The following is a 26,624-nucleotide window of genomic DNA, read 5'->3' as shown; positions in this document are numbered from 1 at the left end:
TCTCAGCTTTCTTTCATCTCTTTTTTACATATTCTTTTTACATATTCTTTTATCTTATTTAGTTTTTTTATCATTTCTCATCTCTATGGCCTATATGTTTTTTCTATTGGATCTAAAGAGCATATTTAAAGACGAAAAATAAATTTATTTATTCAATTTTTTTAATATGTTGATGAGATCCTTACAAAAACTGATGCAGATGTCTATGAGAGAAAAAATAACATGTGAGTTGGGAACGGGTAGTGGAAGATTAATATACACCCTCCCCTTTAAAATATGTAAAATTTGTATTATTTTTCATATCTAAATAAATTACATTAAATAAAAAAAATTATAGATAATTAAAAAATCACAAAATATTAAAATTTTAATAATTTATATTTTTCATTGAACATTAACCCGTGCAATTGCACGGGTAAGTTATACTAGTTATAAGCTTGTATACACAAACAAATTCTAAACCCTAATTTGTTTTCTCTGTTTTCCCTCCATTTAGGATTCGAACCTGTAAACCTTCAGTGCAAGGCAATATTTCCAACCACTAAGGCAAATATACAAATTGTGATTAAAATTATGTGCAATAATTGATAAGCACCATCAATTTTAAAAGTGTATCATATCAAAATTATTGTTGACTATATTATTCATCACGAAATATTTTTATGTCTTTCCCGATCAATGATTTTTTTTCTCCCGGATCATAAATTTAGAGAATAATTATCATGTGAGATTTGGAAAATTATTATCACGTGTGATTTTGAAAGTTATATATATATATATATATATATATATATATATATATATATATATATATATATATATATATATATATATATATATATATATATATATTCTCATACTATAACACCTTCAACAATATTGAAATCTATTAAAAAAAATATATCTTTCACGTTTCAATGTCTCATGTAACCTTGCTTATATCACTTTTTAAATTATTTATTATGTAGTTTATTAAATTGTAGTTTTTTAAAATTGGAAAAAGAATTTTGTCAAAAAAAAAATGGAAAAAAAATTGATATTTTTTATAAATACCCTTTATTTTTACGTTAATGTATCCAAACATAAATCAATTCTGTTTAACTCACATTTAACCAACATCAAATCTATCAAACCCAATTCTGCTAAATCAATTTTTTTTTGCAATACAACCAAACACAACCATAGTCATGTCACTAATCACATTCATTATTTTGATTTTAACATTGCAGATTTAATATTAACCGATGATCAATTGATACAATATGCACTAGCAGATATTGAGATGATGTTACGTAGTTGATGGAAGAGTTTAAAAGATTATTCTCCAATGCCTAGAGCAGACACATCATTAGTTCCTGATATACAAAATAGTTTAATACACGACGAATTGAATTATAACAAACAATCATTAGTTGAGGAACATGTTAGATTGATGTCAACTATGACTTCAGAGCAACGTAAAATATATGACACAATCATACCAAGAGTTAACGAAAACAAACATGGTGTGTTTTTTCTTTATGGTTATGGCGGTACAGGGAAGACATTTATCTAGAGGGTCATGTCAGCCGCATTACGCTCAAAAGGTGAGATCGGTTTAACAGTTGCCTCAAGTGGGATCGTGATTTGCTTATACCTGGCGGTAGAACAACACATTCAATGTTTTGTATTCCTCTAAATGTTGACGAGTTTTCAACATGTACCATAGTTCCTAAAAGCTCTGTTTCGAAGCATCAATGATGCACAAACACTGTTTCGAAGCTGTTGATTGAACTTTAAAAAGATATTCTAAAGTCTGTTGATGAAAAAATAAACACATTCCCTTCGGTGGAAAAGATGTTGTTTTTGGCGGAGATTTTAGACAAATTCTACCAGTAACACCCAAAGGTACAAGGCCAGAAGTTGTTCATGCTACTATTAATTCTTCGGTTCTTTGGAATTTTTGTGAAGTTTTAACATTGAGTAAAAACATGAGGCTTCTCGGTGGTGCTTCGAGTGCAGACGTTGAACAAAGAAGATTGTTTTCTAAATGGGTTTTGAGTGTTGGCGATGGAGAAATTGGAGATGACAACGACGATGATTTAGAACTTGACATTCCATCATATTTATTGATTCCAAATTCAGGTGATCCTCTTGCTTCTATCGTTAAAAGCACATATCCCCAACTTTTACAAAACATGAACGATATAACGTATTTCCAAAATAGAGCTATACTAGCTCCTAAAAATTCAATAGTCGACACAATAAATGATTATATGTTGAATTTAATTCCTGGTGAAGAAAAAACATATTTGAGTTATGATACTCCACTCACACAAAATGTAGACGGTCAAACAGTGGATGATGTTCAAACTCCCGAATTTTTGAACATGATTTATACGTCGGGACTTCCAAATCACAAGTTGAGACTTAAAAGTTGGAGTTCGGAGTTCCAGTTATGCTATTAAGGAATTTGAATCAAAAATTAGGATTATGTAATGGAACAAGACTTATTATTACGAGATTGGGAAAACGTGCTATTGAAGGAAAAATTATTTCAGGAAGTAATATTGGTGATCAGGTTTTCATATCTAGATTTTCTCTGACACCATCTGACGTGAGAATTCCTTTTAAATTTCAACGAAGATAATTTCCTATAATGATTTCTTTTGCGATGACTATTAATAAGAGTCAGGACAATCTTTAAAGCATGTTGGAATATATCTTCCGTCGCCAGTGTTTTCACATGGTCAGTTATATGTTGCAATTTCAAGAGTTACTTCTAGAAAAGGATTAAAAATATTGATCATCGATGACGACTGTGAAGATACGACTAAGACTTCGAATGTGGTATATAAGGAAGTCTTCCGTAATATAACATAATTTTCTTTTTATGAATATTTATCCAAAATTATTGTTGAACTATCGTGTAATGTTACTCAACTTTTTTCATACACCTTACATTATTGGAATTATCATATCTTATTTAATCATTATATATCTTACAGCTAATCAGATCCGTGCACCGCACGGGTCGATGTTCTAGTTGGAGAAATATTAGAATGCCACATAAGATATGGATCAAGGAAATGGTGCCACATAGGAATAAGACCATGAGAGAGAAACTCCTAAATATATAAATAACAGATTTTAACCTAGCGTGCGTACTCACCATTCGATACTCGCTTTCTGCTTCTTTTTCTTTTCTTTTCTTTTTTTCACGCTAATTCGTGTCTTCTCCATCCACTCTCTGTCGCTTCCATATTATCTTCTACTCATGTAACACATCGATTTCATTATCATGAAACACTCTGTCACTTGTTACTTAACTATTATTCATCATGAATCTGCCTATTGTTTTATATACCCATCGATCAATTGCTTTTCACTAAGTTAGTGGAATCAAATTGTCTTTCATTCATTATCATCACCAATTATTATTATTATTATTATTATTATTATTATTATTATTATTATTATTATTATTATTTTAATTGCGCTATGCAACAAGTGTGTAATTTGCTTCTTAATTTATGTTAGGTGGAGTCAATTGCTTTTGAGTTATCATCATTTTGCTTATATTTTTGCATACCTTACTGTGTGATTTCATCATTCTGATTTTATTTTTTCTTCATATTTTTCATACTTGTGTCTGACTGAGAAAATAGCAATTACCAAGTGTGTTCCCTTTTTTTCTAGTTTGAAATGGAGATTTGTTTTAGTATTTTTGTTTATATTTTGTTTGGAAATTGTCTTTTTTCTTGTATGATTTGTTCCCATTTTTACATGGTGATTTTGGGTTGAAACTAAGTTAGAACCACTTTTTTTGTTATTTATAATTTGATTATACAATAGGAATGAAACATGAGATCAACATGCAACAAACAAGCAAAAGAGAGATGTTACTTAGACCATGGTCCGACATGGAGTATTATAATTTTTTCATTACTTATTTTATGTTAATTAATTAAAAATATAAAATTATTTTTTTTATAAAAAAATGTATTTGTTTCACAAGAATAATTTTTTATTTAAATAAATACGTATCTTATCATGTTAATATCAAATGTGCACAAATTACACGGGATATGATAAAATAATGATATCATTTTTCTTATCATGTGTGCACCAAACACATGACATGATATGTGTTTATCCTGTCACTATCCTATCATATCATTAACCAACTTTTTATCCTATCATATCTCTATCTTATCTTGTGCACCAAACGGGCCATAAATTAATGCACTAAAAAAATGTGAAATGTGATATGAAGAGAAAAGATTTTGGAGTAAACAGTCACTTTCGTCCCTGAAAGTGTCACTCGCTGTCATAGTAGTCCCTGAATCAGCAAATAACATTTTATAGTCCTTGATTCGTACTTTCGTTAGTCAAAATAGTCCAAAACGTTAAATTGGTGTTAACTCTGCTAATTTGTCCATTTTTTCTGCCACATCATATGCTTATTGGCATGTCCACATGGCGAGGGACTAAAATGATCATTTTAACATTCTCAAATCTTCTATGAACAAGTCAACAAACTCAAATCTTCATCTTCTTTATTCACTCTCTCTTTAACTTTCTTCTTTAAAACCATTAAAGATTGCTTTGAACACCCAAGAGTAGAGGAAACAACATATGAAGATGAACTCAATGGATGAAAAAATGGGTGAAAGATGAAACGAGTTTATGGGTTTCCAACTTTAATAAGTTGTATTGTTGTTGAGAGTAAAGAGTATTCATCCACCTATCCGTGCAATTGTGCTAGCATAAAAAAATCCACAACAAAAAAGCAATTTTTCTCAAACCCCACATATGAAAAATCCAATATTTTCCCATTTTTCTTGGATTTCACCCAACACACTACAAATTAGTGTAAAACTCTTCAAAAATTGAAGAACTATTACATGCACTTTGGAAACCATCACAATCATCATCATCATCATCATCATCATCATCATCATCATCATCAATTACAAACAATGACAAATACCATGAAAAAATTGAAGAACTATTACATGCACTTTGGAAACCATCACAATCATCATCAATTACCAGGAAAAATGGATTTTTTCACTTGCAATTTGTTGTTCGTACGGATCTGATTGAGTTTGTGAAGCATGATATGTTTAAGAGATTTGAGAATGTTAAGATGATTTGTTGAGAGGTGATTAGTAGAATAAAACTTGACTTTGAGAAGTAATTTAGTTTTATTTTTTGTGTGTTTTTTTTGGATAACTAGTCTTAGATTGTGTTTTGTAAGTAAGATGATTGATGGTAATCTTGGAATGGAGGAAGAAGATGAAAAATTAACTTTGTTCTTCTTTTCAAGATGAAAGATGTTTTGTTATCATTTTAGTCCCTGACCATGTGGACATTCCAATAAGCATATGATGTGGCAGAAAAAATGGACACATCATTATCAATTTAACGTTTTGGACTATTTTGACTAACGGAAGTACGAATCAGGGACTATAAAATGTTTTTTGTTGATTCAGGGATTACTATGACAGCGAGTGACACTTTCAGGGACGAAAGTGGATGTTTACTCAATTTGTGTGTGGTGGGGTATTTGACAATTACTTACGGGTAAGTTCATAATCATATAGGTGGTCACAACACGTAGTCAATTTGGGCAGCTCACATTTGAATTTCTAATTAAGAACATGTCGGTTACACCAAAAACAAAAAAACTAAGAACATGTCATACTCATGTCGTAATGAGAGAAAATGGATCTGAGCAATAAATGATGGACTCATCATTGGTGATAGTTATGCATGATTTTAGTAAGTCTATGTAAACTTACTCAGCAAAACAAAAAATTCACAATGAAGAACGATAGTAAAATTAAATGTAATTTATATTAAATTTTATGAAAATAAATAAAAGTAAATCTTAAAAATAATAATACAATCCAACTTGTATGAGGTTGTAGTTTGCTACATTTCCAATGACATAAAGAGATTAAACTGAGGTATTCAATTCTAAAAAAAAATTGAAAAAATAATAAAAGTCAGTTGTTTTTGCTTATAATTTGAGACATAAAAAAATGATTTTTTTTGCTTATAAATTGGAACGAAAGGAGTACTAATTTCTATTTTTTTATCTCTTGAGATGAATAAATGAGAGATCTCGAATTTAAACTCCAACACTACATATTAAATACTATATGTTGGAATATTTTATGAATATTTTATAATATTCCAATAATATTATGCGGGCAAATATCTTTATATAATTATATTAGCTATTTATCAATTAGGAGCCTTAATTGATTAAGTAATCAAATAAAGTTAAAAGGCTAATTAGATTTCTATTTAGAATTAATTAATTGGATATGGGCTCAATATGAGTGGATGTCAGGATGACTCATTTCGGAATAATGAGAACCCTAATTGGCCATCACACTATATATAGGCTATGGTCCCCAATATACCGGACACACCGCATATCGACTCTTCTCCCCATCTGAAGAGTCCTAAAGCATAAGGAGTCCTGATTGAGGAAGAACCACAAGCCAACGGGTGTTCGGTGTTCGTCATCCGATTCTGTTTCATGTCAGTTCATCAAGTGGATTCATCTATCCAGGTATTCCTATAATCCTTGATAAATCAACATGTCATAGATCCTGTTTTATATACATGCTCATATGTTTATTTGACTTCCGCACTAAAGTAAGATTATAGATTTAATCTTTATTGTTGAGCTTGTTTTATGATTAAATTATTAAGTTAATTCCAACACTATATTCATACTAATTGAGATATGCTCACGAAAATACTTACCGATTACCTATTATTACTATTGGTTGGTGTGAAAGATTTTGAATCTTCCGATTTCAGTTTTTTTTTTTGAAAAAGTCTTCCGATTTCAGTTTTAAAATTGGGTTATCTTATTTGGGCGCATTAACAAATCCTTTGAGTATTTCAAAGGTGATATATGATGATTGGGTAATTGTTGGATGAGCTCTCATATTTTTTTTTTGCAAGATGCTCATTAGAAGATTTTGGACATCTGAATTTCTTGTTATCTTATTTCATATGGCCATAAAAGTTTGATGTTGTATAATGTTTTTCTCTTTTAATCTTTTGTGTTTTTATGCAGTTCTCTCTCTCTCTCTTTTTGTGGTTTCATTATGTGTTCTATTTAGTTGTTTTGTGGCTTCATCGCCGTCGACTTACATTACTATGAAGAAAAGTGAATCCAACAATCATAATAAATTGAGGAACCAATGAAGAAAAGTGAATCCAACGACCATTACAATTAAGCCTAAAAAAATCACAAAAATTTAGAGAACAATTAATAAGATGAAAATAGTCAATTACAATGAATATCACGAAACCAATACATATTACTTATCTTAAACATAACCACAACAGTCAATATGTCCGAGTGGTTAAGGAGACAGACTTGAAATCTGTTGGGCTTCGCCCGCGCAGGTTCGAACCCTGCTGTTGACGTTTCTTTTTATTTTTTTAAAATTTGTTTTATCCAATAAATTATTAACCAATTTGAGTCACAATTGCGACCAAACTGATCCACATTAAAAACCTTGATATTTATTCAAGTTTTGGGGCAAAATTTTCTCATCATATAAAAAAATCAACAATATTTTCATCTATTAGTTTAATCAAATTAAATGAAAATTATATTTTGTGTCGTAACGAAGTTACAATTCTCAGCCGTCCGATTTAAATCGAGGACTGAGATCATTTTAGTATATAATTTGACTATATAATCTAAATTATTTGATCTCAAATCAATGACTAATATTCATTACTCCATCCGTCCCAAATTATATATACTTCCTACGTCCCAAATTATAAGGAAAAAACAAAAAACACACTTATTACCAAATCATAATAATTTGGGACAAAAAAATTGAGTTTTTTTTCCTTATAATTTGGGACGGATTATTAGAAAAAGAAAAAACAGCGAAATCCCAATTACATTTCATTTAAGCATAGTATTTATCAGCAATCTCAAGAAGAGACGAACAAAGTTCTTGAGGTTTGGAAAGCATAGCCATATGATCTGCTCCATTGATCACTTTGACCTCATCAATCCCAGCATTTTGGATCATCCATTCTTGATACTCCAAAGGAATTACCAAGTCATCATTGGAAACAATATAAGCACGTGGAACTGATTCATATCCCTCTTTGGAGAAATTTTCAGCTTCATGCAAATCTTCAACAAAGAGTGATCCTGTCCTTCTTAAACTCTTCACCAATTCCAAGTCCTACAAAATTCCAACCAAACAAATTTGTACATGATGCATAGCTTAGTTATCAGGAAATAACAAATGAATTAATGACAAATTTTTTTTCGTTAGGTAGCCTAGTGGCTAGAAATTCCACCATTAGTGGATAAATGGGGTGTTTGGGTGGATCGAACTCTTACCCTTACATATAATATGCGATGTCTCTTATCAACTGTGCTAAACTCGTGTGGACAATTAGTAACAAAATTTAAAGACGGAGAAAATAAAAGTGGTAAAAATATTTTAACGTTTCTAACATTTAATGACAGGTTAAATTTACGAGAAAAAAAAAACGTAGTTGTTTTAACATTTTCTAGTAGTACAACTAACGTTTGCTTGTGACCAACTAATTAAGATTGTTGGGGAAGAAGCTACAAGATTAGATGCAATAGTAAATACCTCTGTGGAAGAGAGTTGAAAGAACTTTGTGGACAAGAAGTTGGTTCCCAGAAGCACCAATGTTTTGTTTCCATGGAATGAGAGCTTAGAGTCCATCCATCCCGTAATTGGGTATCTCTCAATATACTATCCATAACACACAAAAATAAGGTAAGTTCAAAATGCACATTATAAGATCAATGAAATGGAATTAAATATATTTATTATTGGGAAGAAAATTTCCTTATCTTATCACAATTTTACAATTGATGAGTCAATAATTAGAATTATGCTGTGACTTAAGCATATAAGATGATTCTAACTTAAAATATTAGTCAGCTGGAAGGGTCGTATGACCTAAGTATTACATTGAATACTTTTATCTATTTAATATGAAACTCTTAACATTTTCACGCTCTTCATAAGCCGACGTTCATGGTTATTTTCACATAGAATTTCATTTTTTGCTTTCTTACTAACTTGAATATGTTGGAACGATGAACATCCAATCGGAACATTGCTCCAATTCGACCAACTATTTTAATTTTTCAGATTAAAATTCTACATTATAAATTTGATCAATATATTATTATTTATTATCATTAACTAGTTTGGACAAAATAAATAATAATAAATTATCACCTGTTCTAGGACATATGATGGTTTGTGGTGGGTATCAGGAGTAAAAGCAGCTATAAAAACTCCAACTACTAATTTTTCAGGAAATTTTTCCATTGCAAGAGCTACACTCATTCCACCAAAGCTATGTCCCACAAGAACTACTTTTTCATTTGGAGCAAGTGAGGCTAAGAACTCTAACAAAGGCTTAGCATAGTCAGCAAAAGTATCAACATTTTCAATTTTGTGTGTGTTGATGCCACAAGCTGTAAGGTCAAGTGTTGTGACCTTGTGACCAGCAGATTCCAACAGTGGCTTAAGCTTGTACCAACTCCAGGCACCCATGCCAAAACCATGTACCAGAACAAAATGCTTTTGTTTTTTGTCCATATTTTCTTCCAACATTATGCTTTTGCTTCACTTAATTTGCTATGTCTTTGTTGTTTATAAGGCACATTATTAGGTTTAAATTTGGTAGCACTCTTTCTTTTTCAGACAGATAATAATTGTTGCGTGTGGGGAAAAACATGTTTAACCCATCCTTATCCATTGTCGTGCACACATGCATCCTACCTCCACCCATACACCATGTTGGGGAAAATCAGACTAAATAGTCTCTTTAAAATGCGGAATTAACTCTCCCAACCACCTGTGCAATTAAATGGGCAACCAGAAAATTCCAATAGCAGAGCAAAATAATAACGACGGTAAAATAAATATCAGACACCAGAATTTTACGTGGAAAATCCTCTCAATGTGAGAGAATAAAAAAACCACGGGCCTAGCCAGATAAATCTTCCACTATAAATCAATAATGGGTACACAAATAGTCTTCTAGTAAATACTAGGAACACCAATAATCATCACCTAAAGGTGGAATCAAACAACAACTCAATTTCCACACAAGTGGGTAAATTAACACAACCTAGAGAGAGATTTAAACAACTAGTAAAAACTAGCTAGATGATAGAAACCACTTACTAAAGTTGTAGCTCAAACAAAGCAACTTTGCTACACACTCTTTATCACCTAGAACCAAAATCTCTTCTCTCACAATTTGCCGGCGCACAACTCTGTTCCTCTCACGCGGCTACTGTTGTTGTTGTTCTCCAATTGTGTTATGTTACAACCCTTTTATTTTCTTCACGTGACCAAAACACATGGCAACATGGGCTTAAAACAATACTAAGCCCAAAGACTTTTAACACCTCCCCTTTTATTCTTTCTTTTCTTTTTCTATTTTCTTTTAATTGGCGTGGGTCCCACTTGGGGAGTGAACCCACCCAACAAATCTCCCCCTCACGACTCAAGTGGGGAGGGATCGTTCTACCTTGGTAGCCTTCTTTGGTGCTCTTTTGCCCTTAGGCAATTTCACCAACTTAAATGTATTTTTCTCATGCAAGGAACTTCTCTCTTCTTGCATGGCTTCAAACCACTTTTCTTTATCAACATCTGTTATAATCTCTTGGTAGTAATCTGTCTCTCCACTATCAGTGACTGTTACATAATCTTGTGGAGGATATCTTTGAGAAACTTGACGCTCTCTACTTGACCTTCTCAACTCAGGTTCAACCGATGGCTCAGGAGGCTCCTCTTCAACTGGCTCATCATGATCATGTGTGTGATCATCAGTTACATTCTCATCATCTACCTGTACATCTCCCCCATCAACAAGAGTTCCACTGGGAGGTTTAGGCACAACATCAATGTAACTTCTAGCATCAGATTTATGTTTCTCAGCTTTCTCAAAGTCTTCAATGGTCTGGTCTTCGAGGAATTTCACATCTCGGCTTCTAACAATTTTCTTATCAACAGGGTCCCACAATCTATAGCCAAACTGTTCATTGCCATAACCCATGAACAAACACTGCTTCGATTTCTTATCAAGCTTGGATCTTTCATCTCTTGGAATGTGAACAAAAGCTCTGCAGCCAAACACTCTCAAATAACCATAAGAGACACCTTTCCCTGTCCAAACTCTATTTGGAACATCACCATCAAGTGGAATAGAAGGAGAAAGGTTGATCAAATCCACTGCAGTCTTCATTGCTTCACCCCAAAAGGCTTTCGACAACTTTGCATGAGAGAGCATACACCTAACCCTTTCATTAATGGTACGATTCATTCTCTCTGCAACTCCGTTGTGTTGAGGAGTCTTTGGAACTGTCTTCTCAAGCTTGATACCATGCTCTTTGCAATACTCTTCAAATGGACCTCTGTATTCACCACCATTGTCTGCTCGAATACACTTCAGTTTCCTTCCTGTTTCTCTTTCAACACTTGCATGGAATTGCTTAAAAGTACCTAGTACCTGGTCTTTAGATTTCAAAACAAAAGCCCACACTTTTCTAGAGTGGTCATCAATAAAAGTAACAAAATATAAAGCACCACCAAGAGATTTACTATCCATCATGCAAACATCAGTGTGAATTAAATCTAAAATATTCTGTCTCCTATGAGGACCAGAACTACGAAAGGAAACTCTATGTTGTTTACCAGAAAAACAATGAGTGCAAGTTTTTAAAGGTGTACCTTTTACCTGAAGAAAATTTTTCTTCGCAAGAATGCTGAGTCCTTTCTGACTCAGATGACCAAGGCGTGTATGCCACAAATCAGTCGATACATCTTCAACTGCGTTCACCTCCTCCTTGCACAACTTTACAGGCATCCTGTAAAGACTCGTGGGACTTTGCTCCTTTGCTACCACTAAAGAACCTTTGGTGATCTTACATATTCCATCACCACCAAAGTAAGTGTGATAGCCCTCAATATCTAAGGCTTTGACTGAAATCACGTTTAGACGGATATCTGGAACATGTCTAACATTCTTCAACTGAAGCTTGCAACCAATACTAGTTTCAACCCAAACATCTCCCATACCAACAATTTTACAAACTCCCTCATTTCCCATTTTTACCGTACCAAAGTCACCAATGGTATAAGATGAGAAGAAATCGCGCCTAGGAGTAACATGGTATGAGGCACCCGAATCAATAATCCAAGTTGAATCATGACTGGCAAGATTTATGGAATCATCATCATCACAAATAATGTAGACATCGGTAGCACTATCATGTGCAACTGCAGAAGTGTTTTTATCACTTTCATTCTCACTATCATCGTCTCTTTCCCTTAGTTGATCTCTCTTGAGCAATCTGCAATATTTCTTTATATGTCCCTCCCTGTTACAATAGAAACAGGTAAATTCTTTTCTGGCTTTTGACTTGCTGCGCCTCTCAGATTTATCATGCTTATGGAAATTTTTATTTTGGCTTCTCCCCCGTGACTCTGTAACAAGAGCTTCTGACTGAGTAGGAGAACCAATCAAACCACGCTCTTTTCTTCTAGCCTCTTCATTAAGCATGCTTTCTTTAACCGTTGACATTACCAGCTTCCCACTTGGAGCTGAGTTTGTCAGTGTCACAACAAGAACTTCCCAGTTGTCAGGCAAAGAACTGAGCAATAATAAAGCCTGCAACTCATCATCCAGCTTAATATCAGTAGCTGTCAACTGATTCACCGTGTTCTGAAACACACTCATATGCTCTGCCATTGACTCACCATCTTTATACTCCATGTTAACCAGCTTTCGAATCAAACATGCTTTATTCTGCACATTCTTCCGTTCATACAATTCTTTCAATTTATTCCACATTGTATGAGCATTCGTTTCAGCTTCAACATGAGGATACACACTTAAATCAAGCCACTGCCTGATAATAGCCACTGCTTTTCTATTCATCTTCTTCCAATCAGTATCTGAAGTATCCTTCGATCTAGCACTTTCACCCTCAATGGGATCATACAAATCTTTTGTATATAGCAAATCTTCCATGAGAGTCTTCCAAAGTGTGTAATTGGAAGAGTTCAGCTTAATCATATTCGGCTCTGAATTTTTCTCCATTTTAAATTGCACAAAACAAATCAACCAAAGCTCTAGATACCACTTTGTTGGGGAAAATCAGACTAAATAGTCTCTTTAAAATGCGGAATTAACTCTCCCAACCACCTGTGCAATTAAATGGGCAACCAGAAAATTCCAATAGCAGAGCAAAATAATAACGACGGTAAAATAAATATCAGACACCAGAATTTTACGTGGAAAATCCTCTCAATGTGAGAGAATAAAAAAACCACGGGCCTAGCCAGATAAATCTTCCACTATAAATCAATAATGGGTACACAAATAGTCTTCTAGTAAATACTAGGAACACCAATAATCATCACCTAAAGGTGGAATCAAACAACAACTCAATTTCCACACAAGTGGGTAAATTAACACAACCTAGAGAGAGATTTAAACAACTAGTAAAAACTAGCTAGATGATAGAAACCACTTACTAAAGTTGTAGCTCAAACAAAGCAACTTTGCTACACACTCTTTATCACCTAGAACCAAAATCTCTTCTCTCACAATTTGCCGGCGCACAACTCTGTTCCTCTCACGCGGCTACTGTTGTTGTTGTTCTCCAATTGTGTTATGTTACAACCCTTTTATTTTCTTCACGTGACCAAAACACATGGCAACATGGGCTTAAAACAATACTAAGCCCAAAGACTTTTAACACCTCCCCTTTTATTCTTTCTTTTCTTTTTCTATTTTCTTTTAATTGGCGTGGGTCCCACTTGGGGAGTGAACCCACCCAACACACCAGAACATCGGCTGAATGTAGATATCTCCTCTAGTGGGTCAATCAAGAAGTTTACAAACGCCTCTTTCTTCATAGATACTCTCGTGTGCTTAAAAACATAAAAAAAGACATCTCGAACAAGGTCATGTCTGTATTTGAAGCTTGAAAGCTCTCGACAATGAATTGCATGCTCCCCAAATCTATCCAGACACGCAACGACAGATCAGGCATACCTCATCAACAAAAAATAAAGGAATCGATCAACAACCAATATTTGAGGATTGTGTGATACTCTACCGGGGGCATATGTTGACATAATCCCTCGATTGAGATAGCTAGAAGAAAATCCCGAGCATGAGCCGACCAAAAACTGCTTTCTGTCTGGTAGTTAGTTGAAAGTTAACTTCCACGTCCTTAACAATTTTACTAAACAGGACACTCGCCAAAACATGTTGGACTTTAAGAATGACGGTGTCCTTGTAGCTGCTAAAGTCAAAATTTGGAATCGTACCATGAAAACCATCCAAAGCGTTGTCAAAATCTGAGTCCATACCACATACTCTAGTATATCTCAATATATGATCTGTCAACTCCCAAGACCGAGTCCATACCACAAAAGCATATTTTTCTTTTATTTTTTCAATTTATCTTTCACATACCATTAATTATAAAAGACAATTATGTAAACTAACTCATAATTTCTTTTTTCTATATAACATTAACTACATTTCTTAATTGCGTAATATATCTGATCAAAGAAAAATGTCTTTGAAGAAAATGAATGAAGATTGTTTGAAACTTGATATTGAAGTTAAGATAAAAGACGATAGAGGTCGGCAAGCCGGCTACGGATCCTTATGTTATTTATGACCATGTTTGGATGTTTGTTTGGTTTGGTACACTAAGAATCAATTTCCACCGAAAATTTGTAGCCTAACTTTTTGTTTGGTACATAACTTTTTGTAGCCTAACTTTTTGTAGGTTAGTAATTTTTCTCCTTTATTTGAGTTTAAACTTAAGACTTTTACTCTTTTTAATCCTTGGTTTAAATCATTTGAGCTATTTATCCATTCTATTGAATAAATAAAAAATATATTTAGTTTTAAAAAAATTGATTTTAAATATATTAATTTTTTTTCAACTTTTTCTAGAAAGGTTTTTTTACCAACTTTTATTTTATATACTCTATCCGGTTCATAATATAAACATTTTGTCATTTTACATTTTATGTTTCATCCTCCATTTTCTGTGAAGTGGACACATGTCTTTTTTGGGAAGTCAACCAATTTACATCATCTTATCTATCCCCAAATTATCAAGCTTAGTAATTTGCCTTGAAAAATAAAAAGTTAACACTGAAAACATGGGAAATTCTATTATGGGCACAAGCCCAAATAAATTTTGTTTAGCGCACACACAACAAAGTTTAAAAATTTAAAAAAAATTATTAAAGTGATATTGATTGATGTGACAATTTTTTATTTTATTTTTAATTTTTTTAATTTATGTGAATGTGTCTAAAGTTGTGTCTATATGCTTTGTGCCTATCTAAGAACGTCTCCGAAAACATATACAACTTATAAACATTAATTAATCTACAAAGTTTTTTCAATATGCATAAAAATTGTCAATTTTTTTTATAAATAGGAACATAAAAAGTACTCCTATAAATAAAAAGGCAACATTCACATAACAGAGCAAGAGGGACTAGGAAAAGATAGATGGATACAAGACATTTTGTGTTGGTTCATGGAGCTTGTCATGGAGCATGGTGTTGGTACAAGATTGTTACTCTATTGAAATCTGTTGGACACAAAGTCACAACACTAGACATGGCTGCTTGTGGAATCAATCCAAAGCAAGTGCATGAGCTAAATTCTCTTGCAGATTATTATGAGCCGTTGATTGAATTTCTAAAATCATTGCCACATGATGAGAGAGTAATCCTAGTGGCTCATAGCTTTGGTGGGACATGCATAACTATGGCTATGGAACTTTTTCCTAAGAAAATTGCAGCTGCTGTATTTGTTACAGCTTTCATGCATTCTCCTGACCTAAGTTTCTTGACTATTCTCCAAGAGGTACTTTTTTTTTTTGACAAAATTATTGGTAGAGTGAAGATCCATTTTGATCTCTCACAAATTTCTGACAGACCATTTTGGTTATGATAAAAATACAACTCAAATTAGTCATTGACATTTTTACACCGAAGATAAATTAGTTCTCGTCTCATTATTTTGTGTTTTCCCCATATTTCATAGTTATCATCAACTTTGAGAACATTGGCTCAAATATAAATAAATCAACTTTTGGGTGCATAAACTTTTTAGTAATATAAAGATATAAAGAATAAGCATATGATTTGTTACATTTGAAATGTTAGTTTAGTGGTAAGAGTTTAGCACCGCAATCTCATATTGTTGAGATCAAATTTCTTCAAAACAATTGTAAAATGATCATTTTTTGTCGGTTTAATTAATTAATAAAAAAAGCAAATAAATTTTTAGTATTTAGAAATTTAAAGAGACCATTTTTATAATCTATTTATTACTGTTTTATAGTTTGATTTTGCAAATTGCAGTATAATCAAAGTTTGGATTCCATCTTGGACAATAAGATTATGTTTGATGATAGCCCAAAAGATAAACCAAATGGATCCATGTTATTTGGACCACAATTCTTAGCAACCAAGTTGTATCAACTATCTCCACCTGAGGTATTTATTTATTTTTTAACAAAATGATTATACAATATTCTTTGAGCATATTATGATATTGATGTATGTATATTATATATGAACTAGGACTTGTCCCTTGCAATGTCATTAATAAGGCCTGTACGTAGCTTAGGTGATCAAGAAAAATTACAAGAGGAAACAAGAGTCACAAAAGACAGCTATGGAACTGTTGCCAAAGTTTACATTGTATGCCAACAAGACAATATACTAAAGCATGATTTTCAACTATCAATGATCGAACGTATTCCTACTAATGATGTTAAAGTGATTGTTGATGCTGATCACATGCCTATGTTCTCTAAACCTAAAGAGCTTTTTGCATATCTTCAAGAAATTGCTGAGACATATTATTAGCAACTTAAAATGTTTGTTGATTTGAATTTAGAAATCATATTGCTGATGATTATGAAGAATAAATATCAAATAGGTCACTCACGAGATTCAATAATGAAAAAGAAAAAACTTAATTTCGTCTCTGAACTATAATTTTCTTTTTATATTAGTCTTTGGAATCTCTAGATTGTTTTTTTTTTTTTTTTTTACAAAAGAATCTCTAGATTGTTAAAACTTATCTGATACATCTGTTTAGGTCATCCGTCAATTTGAAGTGTTTTGTACGTAGGGCATTAACTTCCGGTAGAGGAGGTGCATAAATGAAAATTAATTGCTAAATAACTAAATTCGGAGGAAAAAAATTCAATACAATATTTTTCTCAAATTTACCTCAAATACTCAAACATTTGAGAAATTAACTTCTCCGTCTAATCCAATATATTCTTCATTCAAAAAAGAAAGAATTCTAATTGCAGTCAAGCTCTCATGATTAGAAAAAACCGCCAATAAATGGTTGAAAAACTCTAAGCATGATGTCCCAATGCTTTGCTACAAAGCAGAGCATTATTAGGAATATATTCATTTATTGCGGTGCGTTGCGCGTTTGAAGAGTTGTCGTTTTCTGGAGAGGTATGTATCCTACTTCCCATTATGCTTTGTGAGTTTTGTTCATTTGAAAGCTTTGCTGTAAAATTGCGATTTTTGGTTGATAGACGAAATGACAAAGCCATTGAAAACTTACACACATAAAGTGGAGTGAAAATTATTGTCATATTCAAGGATGACTTCAATATTTGATTTGAAATCAAATTCCAAGGTAATGATACGGTAACCTAAGACCCAAGTCAATTGAAGCCCTCTGGGGGATACCATAAAGCTCTGCCAAAATGTTTGAAGTACGACCACACAATCCAGAGAAACCATGCATCCATTCGTCAATATCATTGTGGATAAGACCTCCAAAATCAGCACGACTCGAATTTCCAAAAGAGCTACCGTCCACGTTCAACTTCAAACACAGAGCCGTCGGTGGAATCCACGCCACTTGCAGAGAAACCAATCACAAACATATTCGACAAGAAAATTAGCCGAATTGAAAAAATGACTAGCTTTCCAAACAACCCAAGAGAGGGGGCAATCCCGAAGAGTATGAAGAGCAGTTTCATGCAAATGGTTGCACCTAGTACAAGACGAGTCCGAAAATAGGCGACGAAACATACGAACAGAGTTAGTTGGAAGAGAATTGTGAGCGATAAGCCATGCAAAAAAGAATCTAATTTAGATGCAAAAAAGAATACCATAAAATAGTTAATAATAAATAAATTAAATAGAAGATATATAGCTAGGGAAATATTACTACTAATAGCAACATTTAAAATAGCAAACACTCTTATTTACAAACAAATGGTGAACTTGTCAAAGAACTATCATTGCTATATTACGTTCTATAGATTCTATAGATATAGACGCCTAAAAAAGTCCCAAAAAAAAGGTTTATAAATAGGAACATAGAAAAGTATAAGCAAAAGGTAACATTCACATAACATAGCAAGAGGGAATAGGTAAGATAGATGAATACAAGACATTTTGTGTTGGTTCATGGAGCTTGTCATGGAGCATGGTGTTGGTACAAAATGTTAACTCTATTGAAATCTGTTGGACACAAAGTCACAACACTAGACATGGCTGCTTCTGGAATTCATCCAAAGCAAGTGCATCAGCTGAATTCTCTTGCAGATTATTATGAACCATTGATTGAATTTCTAAAATCATTGCCACAAGAGGAAAGAGTAATCCTAGTGGGTCATAGCTATGGTGGGACATGCATATGCATATCTATGGCTATGGAATTTTTTCCCAAGAAAATTGCAGTTTCTGTATTTGTTACAGCTTTCATGCATTCTCCTGATCTATGTTTCTTGACTATTCTCCATGACTCATGGACCATGAGGTACTTAATTAATATTGTTATTTATATGCATATGTACCCAAAATTTGATTTTTTTTTTAAATATGCTTATGTACCCAAAATCTTAATTCATCACATTCAGAGACCAAAATTTGATTTTTACTATATAACGGTTTAATTTTGCTAATGCAGTATCATCAAAGATTGGATTCCATCTTGGACAATAAGATTATGTTTGATGATAGTCCAAAAGATAAACCAAATGGAACCATGTCATTTGGACCACAATTTGTAGCAACCAAGTTGTATCAACTATCTCCACCTGAGGTATATAAGTTGGCTAATCAACATTCTTATCTTGACAAAAAATATACATTCTTTGGAAAATAGATGTTTATTATAATCTTATTTCTTTGACAAAATGTTTATAAATTCTTTGGGCATGTTGTGTGATATTGATGTAAATTATATATGAACCAGGACTTGTCCCTTGCAATCTCATTAATAAGGCCTTTTTGCAGTTTTGGTGATCAAGAACTATTACAAGAGAAAACAAGAGTCACAAAAGACAACTATATATGGAACTGTTGCCAAAGTTTACATTGTGTGCCAACAAGACAATGTACTAAAGCATGATTTTCATCTATCGATGATCGAACGAAATCCTACGAATGATGTCAATGTGATTGTTGATGCCTGATCATATGCCCATGTTCTCTAAACCTAAAGAGCTTTTTGCATATCTTCAAGAAATTGCTGAGACTTATTATTAGCAACTTAATATGTTTGTTGATTTGAATTTAGAAATCATTACCGATGATATATTATGAAGAATAAATATCAAATATAAGTGTCACTCAAGAAGTTCAACGATAAATAAACCGTTAATATCGCCTCTGAACTATAATTTTCTCTTTCTATTAGTCTCTAGATTGTTGAAACCTATCTGATTCAGATCCTCTGTTTAGGTTCTTTGCCATTTTTTCTGAGATATATCAGGTGTTAGTTAAGTCCAACAGGCGTATCAGAATCCAGTTCAATTTTGATGAGGGAGCGGGAGAGATTTCTGGTGTTGGATCATGGGTACAAAGAGTCTCACACATGAGGGGATATGTTGAGATATATCAAGTCTGAATTAAAGTCTCACATTAGATGGAAGAGTTGATGTTGAGCAAACATATAAGTGAGAGGACCCATAAAACTGTCTTAATGTTTTGGATAAAAATGTTGTGTCAAACTCATTTGTGTGGTTGCTCTTAACTCAATGTGACGATCCAGCCCAATGAAGTTCTCCCTCATGGCCAACAATTTTAGTGTTTGAGCGGGCATTAACTTTCGGGTAAAGGAGGTTCACGGATGAAAATAAATATATTGGCAAAGCAAATTCAATACAAGATTTTTCTCAAATTTACCTTAAGACTCAAACATTTGAGAAATTAACTTCTCCATCTAATCCTATATATTCTTCATTAAAAAAAGAAAGAATACTAAATGCAGTCAAGCTCTCATGACTAGAAAAAACCACCAATAAATGGTTGAAAATGTATACTCTAAGCATGATGTCCCAATGCTTTGCCGCAAAGCAGAGCATTATTAGGAACATCGTATTCATTTGCGGCGGTGCGTTGTGCATTCCACACCCTCAGATACAATTGCTGTCCAAGATATTGTCTTTCCCATATGGCTGATCTCAAGTTCCACATACCTTGGTTATCCAATGACACCAATATTGCTGTCCATGAGTTTGGATATACCTACATTCATTTTAAGCACATAAGTTAATTAAGCATATAGAAAAGAAACAAAAATTCGGCACATAATACATTTAAGACCAAAGAATTATAGACACAGACATGGACACAAGACACGACATAAGAAATAAAACAAAGTGTCTTGTTTTGTTACCTGTGCAGTATGTCTAGTCAAAGCATCCACTAGATTATATGAACTTCTACTAGCATCTGTCCATTTGCCGAAACCATAACTGCAATCAATTATAGCAACGAGCATCATCAAAACACCGTTAAGCAAATTCTACAAAACTCAAATCAAGAAAGCTAACATGTAGACATACCCGACGGCCCAAAAATCATAACCATCAAGATGCCAAGATTGCACGGAGTTTTCATTGTTTTGGAAAACAACCTCGATAAAATCATGAAGAGAAGTATGCAACACCGATGTAGCTAAATGTGCAGGAGCATTAGAGGGTGTGTTTTGGATTGAATTATCACTGAAGACTCCAGGAATGTTGAAGTAATCAGCAAGCTTAAGAGGTGTATCAGGGTTGATATAGGAGACACTATTAACTGCATAACGAAGCTTTCCGTTGATCAATGGTGCTGAATTCGCCAAATTTATTCTTTTAGTCGGAATTATCGTTCCATAGTGGAATGACCCTTGTGGGTTAGGCCTGGCAGCATTTGCTGTCAGATTCCATCTGCAAGAATAAATAATTTCAAACTGATTAAAATCTATAAACAAATAAAAGTAAACTTACAAAAGAGAAATGATTTTTTCAATAACCTGTAAGTTCTAGCTTGCTTCATCGACCAATCATAATCGGTAGCAGGGGGAGCAGAAGGCAAGAGTCCTGATGCTGAGGAACGAGAGTTTGAATAATGTAACACTGAAATTGTGTTGAGAACTGTTTGAGTAAATCTTGTTGAGGCAACAATGTAATAGTCCTTTGGAGGTTGATTTAAGGTTACTAACACAGAAACTGATTGTCCAACATGCACATCAAGTGAATCATATAAATTTTGGATAGTATGTGATCCTTCAACCTCAACTAGTTTTAGCATATGACCCTGAATTCTAAAGTTAATTGAGGTTGATAAACCGACATTTGAGATCCTGAACATATAGGTTTTTCCTGAAAACGAAGCGGAAAACTGTTGGTAAAAGCAAATTTTACACAAAGTTGAAATGTATTTATTTGTTAGAATTTTGAGTATTGTTTTAAACACAAAAATTTACCTTGGTTACCAGTGAAGGTAGAATGAACCTGACCATTGATAAGTAGGCCATCAGGAAAGCCGAGAGATTTTCCAGAATCTAAAGATTGGCTCAATGTCTACAAGACAAAATAAATGCATGTCAAAATCGCTTTTTTTATAATCTGTAACTAGCGCGTCTTAATTCTCGCAAATCCTTAACAGCCTAGCAGTATCAATGATATTTTAATATAGGATGTTTGTAAGGACAAACCAAAATATATCTTATGTTACTTACCTTGTGGTTGGTTTTGTACCAATCACCAATGAGTAGAGTAAAGTCTCCATCAGGGTTTGAATAAGGGATTGGGATAACAGATCTATGGTAAACATTGAGTCCTCCAAACCCTCCAGCAGCTTTATGCAATTTAGTTGATGGAAAATAAGTATAAGTTCCAATCTGATCCTTGGTCTGAAACTTGTAAGTATAATTTGAGTTTGGAGGAATAGCACAGTTGGTTCCTAAAACTCCATCTTGCCATGAATTTTTCCTTTGTTTAATTCCATTCCTAGTTTAATCACAACATTGTTAAATCGTGTTCTCAAAGAAAACCAGACCGGAGATTAAACTGGTGAGACCTCCGGATCAAAGTTGAATTGGTTCATCCATTGAACGTTTGGTTGAATTGGATATGAAGCACGGACACTCCTCAGATTAGTCGTGTCCGGTGTCAGACACCGACACTTATGATTACACAGAATCATGTCATTTTCTCAAATTATTAACGGTGTTGAAGTGTCGGGGTTCGTGCTTCATACATAGATGACAAATAAATAAATAAAGTAAAAGTATTAGAAAATAAATTAGTTGAACCAACTATGGTTCAACTCTTGTTCAATCTGATTCAACCAGACTACAATACGACCAAAAAATCAAATCAACTGATGAACTGGCCGATGGTCAGTTCAACCAGTGGAAACCAATTAGTTCGGTCCGGTTTTCGAAATATTGGTTTTGATTTATACACAAAAACATATATACAAAACTCACCATGTAAGTAGAAATGGTTCATCTAGCTTGTTAACAAGGTTGAGAATCACATTGTCATTAGTAATCAAATCAAGTCTAGGACCAGGAAACTGACCATTAATCAAAATAACCTACAAAAAGTAACCACAAAAGAAAAGTCAGAATCAGAATTTTTTTAACAAAAAGATATCAGATCCAATATAAAACCATATTCAATATTCATATTTCATTACTCACTTGTTGAGGAGTACCAAGTGGAGAAACAGTTCCATAAGTCACAGTCCATGTATAGAACTTATATGCATCTTCAGCTTGCACTAAAGACACAGTTATAAATGCAAGAACAAGACATAGTAGAGATAACAAACTAGTGTTTGTTCTTCCCATTGTTATAACTGAAAAATGAAAATAGACATACACTATTATTAGAATGCTATGAACTATAAAAATGAAACATCACTGTTAAGTTACTATAAATAGAAGGAAGTAGATTTGTAGTACCAGATCTATGTTTTGTTTGAAGAGAGTGACACACTTCAACACTGACACCGACTTAGCTATGAAACCTTAGTATATATAAATACAGAAATGAAATGAGCTTAAGAATATGATTGGGTTGGTTGAATGAGAATTATTATTATATAAGTTAACATTTAACAATTATTATTATTTTAGGATTTTTTTTGTGTTTTCTAAGGTTGCATATTGATCATTCATATTCGGTGCAGGTAACGCGTTTTGGTTTGTTAGCTGTTGCTTCCAGCTAAAGTACTGTCTCCCATGATTATGTTCTAATTTGTCAATACTTTCTGCGGTATTTTTTATAAGAGACATTTGATCTTTTAGATTCATTTAATAATTAATATATTTGATCTATAATTTAGATCAAATATACCAATTATTCAATGAATCTAAAAAATGAATTATCACTTATAAAAAAGAATTTGAGCGAAAATATACTACTAATCATTGTTAAAGTTCTTTTTGGTCTAGACTAATCATTATTAAAGTGGAAGACAGGTTAATCTAATTGTCAAAAGAGCACCGACAAGATACTATTATTTTGAATTTTGTTGACAGTCAGAGATGCATTCATATTTATTTTATAATGTTCATTATAATTTTTTAGTATTAATTTAAAGGGCACTAACATTTAAAATGTACTGTATTTTTCACAGTATGTCCATGTGAGAATCTTAAAGGGCACAGACATTTCTAATAAGGCCACACAATAAGTTTTTCAACTACTTGTGTTGAATTTGAACTAAAATAACCAAATAAAAAAAATTATCATTGAAACTGAAATGGATAAGATGGCAAAAGTTGCAGAGATCTCTGCCTCTTAAGTAAATGCATGCTCTAAACTATTTTTCCAAAAATAAATTAAATATATATGTTTTTAATCTAATTTTTCTTTCACAGTGAGTTATTTATGTTTTAATAAGTTATTTAAAAAATTAACTAGCACAGTTCCTATCCATACATTCTAAACACTTTTTAATCATAAGTGATAGATCATGAAGTGATTTTATATTAAAAAAGTACACTAACTTTGTGTTAAAAAGAGAACACTATCTTTACCTATCTACTACAAAATTAAACTCAATACATTTCTGGCATCAATAAATACTTCATGTAATTCACATGCAATTTTTGTTGCACCATTACACATCTTATAGAACTTGATTAGAAGATTCCTGTAAGACATTTTGGAAACAAGAACATCACCGATGTATGCATTCATTGTCAATAATTTAGATGTGTGTATAAATGGAAATGCATATTATCAATGTTCCACTACACTACTCTAGAATAACAAACATAAAGCCAAATCTTAATCTATATTCTACCCAAGAGATTTATCCAATTCACTAAAGCAATATGTGAATCTTTTAAAGACATAAATATGACTCTACTTTGGCTATTTCTAAGTAATTCTAAAGCATAGCTAAATTGTCTATCATTCAGAAGATCTTCCCTCTGAATGTTTTTCAAAACTTCAATGCAACTTGGAATTGAGTATGGTCCACACACATAAGATGGTCCTGCAATATCATTATTAACTTCTGCTGCTTCAACTAATCGTTCTATGTTTCTCATGGATGTTACAAACTCAACCTTTCCTGTATCCTTTGTTACTTTCTCACCTATATCTTGTGACGTTTTTCTTTTCTTTTTCGGTTGAGTGTTAGTGTTAAGGATAACTTCATAATCAATATTAAGTTCATCAGATTCAATAACTTCTTGTGGCACATTTGAATCGATATCTTTGCCACTAGACAGTACTGTCTAATTTTCATCAGAATCAGGTTCTGCCATCTCGGGTTGTTCTCTGCCGCGTTCACCGTTCTTTAAGTTTATCCTAGTACTGTCTAATTTTCATGCATGATTAGGGTTGATTTTAATGGTTCTCTTGGTTATCATTTTCCTTATGTTATTGACAAGTTATGTTAGGTATTAATCTTATAGTACTACTTAAGTCGCATTGATTTCAAACTTTAGACATAAAGCTAGACATTCTCGAATGAGTTCACCACTCAAATTAATCTTAGTAAAGAAGGTTCATAAACTTAACGTCCTCGAGGATCCTATGTCAAACGCACAAAGTTTCCAAGGGCACCTTTTCCGCCTCTGCGTCATAGCCCATTCCACTAGGTTCACGCGAAGTGGTGATCGACAATCTTTATGATTTTTGCACCCACTTCATACACAATGTTGCATGCTTAATGACAATTTAACACATGAACCAAACATATTTTTCTTTTCTTTTAAAAAAAACTCGGTATCCGGCCGAATGACCGACTAATCCGAGGGGACCAATCTCACCGCCCACTTGCAGGGACCCTTTTAAAGCCAGATTTTTTTTGCTATATATGGACTAGCCTACCAAAATTGGCACCAAGGGGGATCAAAACTGAAACCTTGTAAGAAGTATACTTCAAGATCACAAGCCAACACCACTAGACCGGATCCAAGTGGATTTCAACAGCACACAATTAGATAGATCCCCAGACATCCATTACATTTAAACTTAGTTAGACTAGGCAGCAAAATTACTCCATATCCCTAACGAAAGAAGTTAATAGAAGGACCATTAATGTACAATCCACATGGAAGGCCAAAAGTTCATTTAACATGCGACACCAAAGCATCTAACAAGTTCAAATGACGCGTTACAAGTTCAGATATTATTAGCCATTTGAAAAAATTCAAAGACTATTTTGACTAAAGTTCACAATTTTGAGAATCAATTTGTCTATTTACTCCTATATTATACTTTATCGTTCAAACTAACCACTCGAAAACCTAGTGCAAGATTGATTTCTATCATTAAGAAGCTAAAATAACTACGTTTCACGACAAATTTGACTATTTAGCGCATGTTTAGTATCACAGAATCACAACAACTCCCTCCGTTCCAAAATATAAGAACTTATTTATCACTGCACGTATGCCAATGCATAATTTTGATTACGAATATCTTTAATTCTCTATTAGTAAAAATTATAGAAATTTGATATTTTAAAAATATTTATCGAAAAAAATCAAACAAGATCTTATATGTTCATATTTATATTTATATATTTTTAAAAAAATACGGTCAAAACAACACATATAAATAGTACATTTAGTCAAATGAGGTCTTATAAAATGGGACGGAGGGAGTATAATTTTGTAAAAGCCACGCATTTTAAAATCAATGGCATTCACCGGGGTTCTTACAAACCCACTATGATACCAAACATGCCCTTGGTAGTTTAGTCTAAATATTAGAATAGAGTAAACAAAATCATATTATCTTTCTACAC

The 26,624-nt window shown here is 32.9% G+C and overlaps 3 protein-coding genes, 1 non-coding gene and 1 pseudogene across 4 annotated transcripts; 3 read left to right on the top strand and 2 right to left on the bottom strand.

Annotated features, from left to right (window-relative positions):
• Positions 1-7,187: 7,187 nt before the first annotated feature.
• On the bottom strand, positions 7,188-10,474 carry LOC123910270 (polyneuridine-aldehyde esterase-like). The gene is made up of 3 exons (XM_045961359.1): positions 9,264-10,474; positions 8,643-8,768; positions 7,188-8,222 (listed from the first exon to the last, which is right to left on the bottom strand). The coding sequence occupies exons 1-3, from the start codon at positions 9,642-9,644 to the stop codon at positions 7,938-7,940; spliced, it is 792 nt and encodes a 263-aa protein (XP_045817315.1). The 5' UTR covers positions 9,645-10,474; the 3' UTR covers positions 7,188-7,937.
• TRNAS-UGA lies at positions 7,359-7,440 on the top strand. Its single transcript has one exon. It is a non-coding gene; the product is annotated as a tRNA-Ser (tRNA).
• A 5,073-nt stretch (positions 10,475-15,547) lies between the features above and the next one.
• LOC123907011 (methylesterase 3-like) lies at positions 15,548-17,723 on the top strand. Its single transcript, XM_045957069.1, has 3 exons — positions 15,548-15,951; positions 16,452-16,586; positions 16,674-17,723. The coding sequence occupies exons 1-3, from the start codon at positions 15,592-15,594 to the stop codon at positions 16,959-16,961; spliced, it is 783 nt and encodes a 260-aa protein (XP_045813025.1). The 5' UTR covers positions 15,548-15,591; the 3' UTR covers positions 16,962-17,723.
• A 741-nt stretch (positions 17,724-18,464) lies between these two features.
• On the top strand, positions 18,465-19,842 carry LOC123907010 (annotated as a pseudogene).
• A 340-nt stretch (positions 19,843-20,182) lies between these two features.
• LOC123907009 (L-ascorbate oxidase homolog) lies at positions 20,183-23,613 on the bottom strand. The gene is made up of 9 exons (XM_045957068.1): positions 23,317-23,613; positions 23,053-23,210; positions 22,837-22,946; positions 22,084-22,354; positions 21,829-21,925; positions 21,376-21,724; positions 20,924-21,289; positions 20,755-20,833; positions 20,183-20,603 (listed from the first exon to the last, which is right to left on the bottom strand). Exons 2-9 carry the CDS (start codon positions 23,200-23,202, stop codon positions 20,400-20,402), a joined length of 1,626 nt encoding a protein of 541 aa, XP_045813024.1. The 5' UTR covers positions 23,203-23,210; positions 23,317-23,613; the 3' UTR covers positions 20,183-20,399.
• Positions 23,614-26,624: the final 3,011 nt, after the last annotated feature.

Source organism: Trifolium pratense, linkage group LG2 (assembly GCF_020283565.1).
Source record: "Trifolium pratense cultivar HEN17-A07 linkage group LG2, ARS_RC_1.1, whole genome shotgun sequence".
Classification (NCBI taxonomy): domain Eukaryota; kingdom Viridiplantae; phylum Streptophyta; class Magnoliopsida; order Fabales; family Fabaceae; genus Trifolium; species Trifolium pratense.
Note: the sequence above shows the minus strand (reverse complement) of the source record. Positions and strands in the feature narration are given on the sequence as shown.

Coding starts and splice junctions, on each gene's coding strand:
- LOC123910270 (XM_045961359.1), bottom strand. CDS start 9,644: ATGTTGGAAGAAAATATGGACAAAAAACAAAAGCATTTTGTTCTGGTA. Junction 8,769..9,263: donor CATCATATGTCCTAGAACAG/GTGATAATTTAT, acceptor TGTTATGGATAG/TATATTGAGAGATACCCAAT. Junction 8,223..8,642: donor TTCAACTCTCTTCCACAGAG/GTATTTACTATT, acceptor GGAATTTTGTAG/GACTTGGAATTGGTGAAGAG.
- LOC123907011 (XM_045957069.1), top strand. CDS start 15,592: ATGGATACAAGACATTTTGTGTTGGTTCATGGAGCTTGTCATGGAGCA. Junction 15,952..16,451: donor TCTTGACTATTCTCCAAGAG/GTACTTTTTTTT, acceptor TGCAAATTGCAG/TATAATCAAAGTTTGGATTC. Junction 16,587..16,673: donor ATCAACTATCTCCACCTGAG/GTATTTATTTAT, acceptor TATATGAACTAG/GACTTGTCCCTTGCAATGTC.
- LOC123907009 (XM_045957068.1), bottom strand. CDS start 23,202: ATGGGAAGAACAAACACTAGTTTGTTATCTCTACTATGTCTTGTTCTT. Junction 22,355..22,836: donor GAACCATTTCTACTTACATG/GTGAGTTTTGTA, acceptor TGATTAAACTAG/GAATGGAATTAAACAAAGGA. Junction 21,725..21,828: donor TACCTTCACTGGTAACCAAG/GTAAATTTTTGT, acceptor CTTCGTTTTCAG/GAAAAACCTATATGTTCAGG.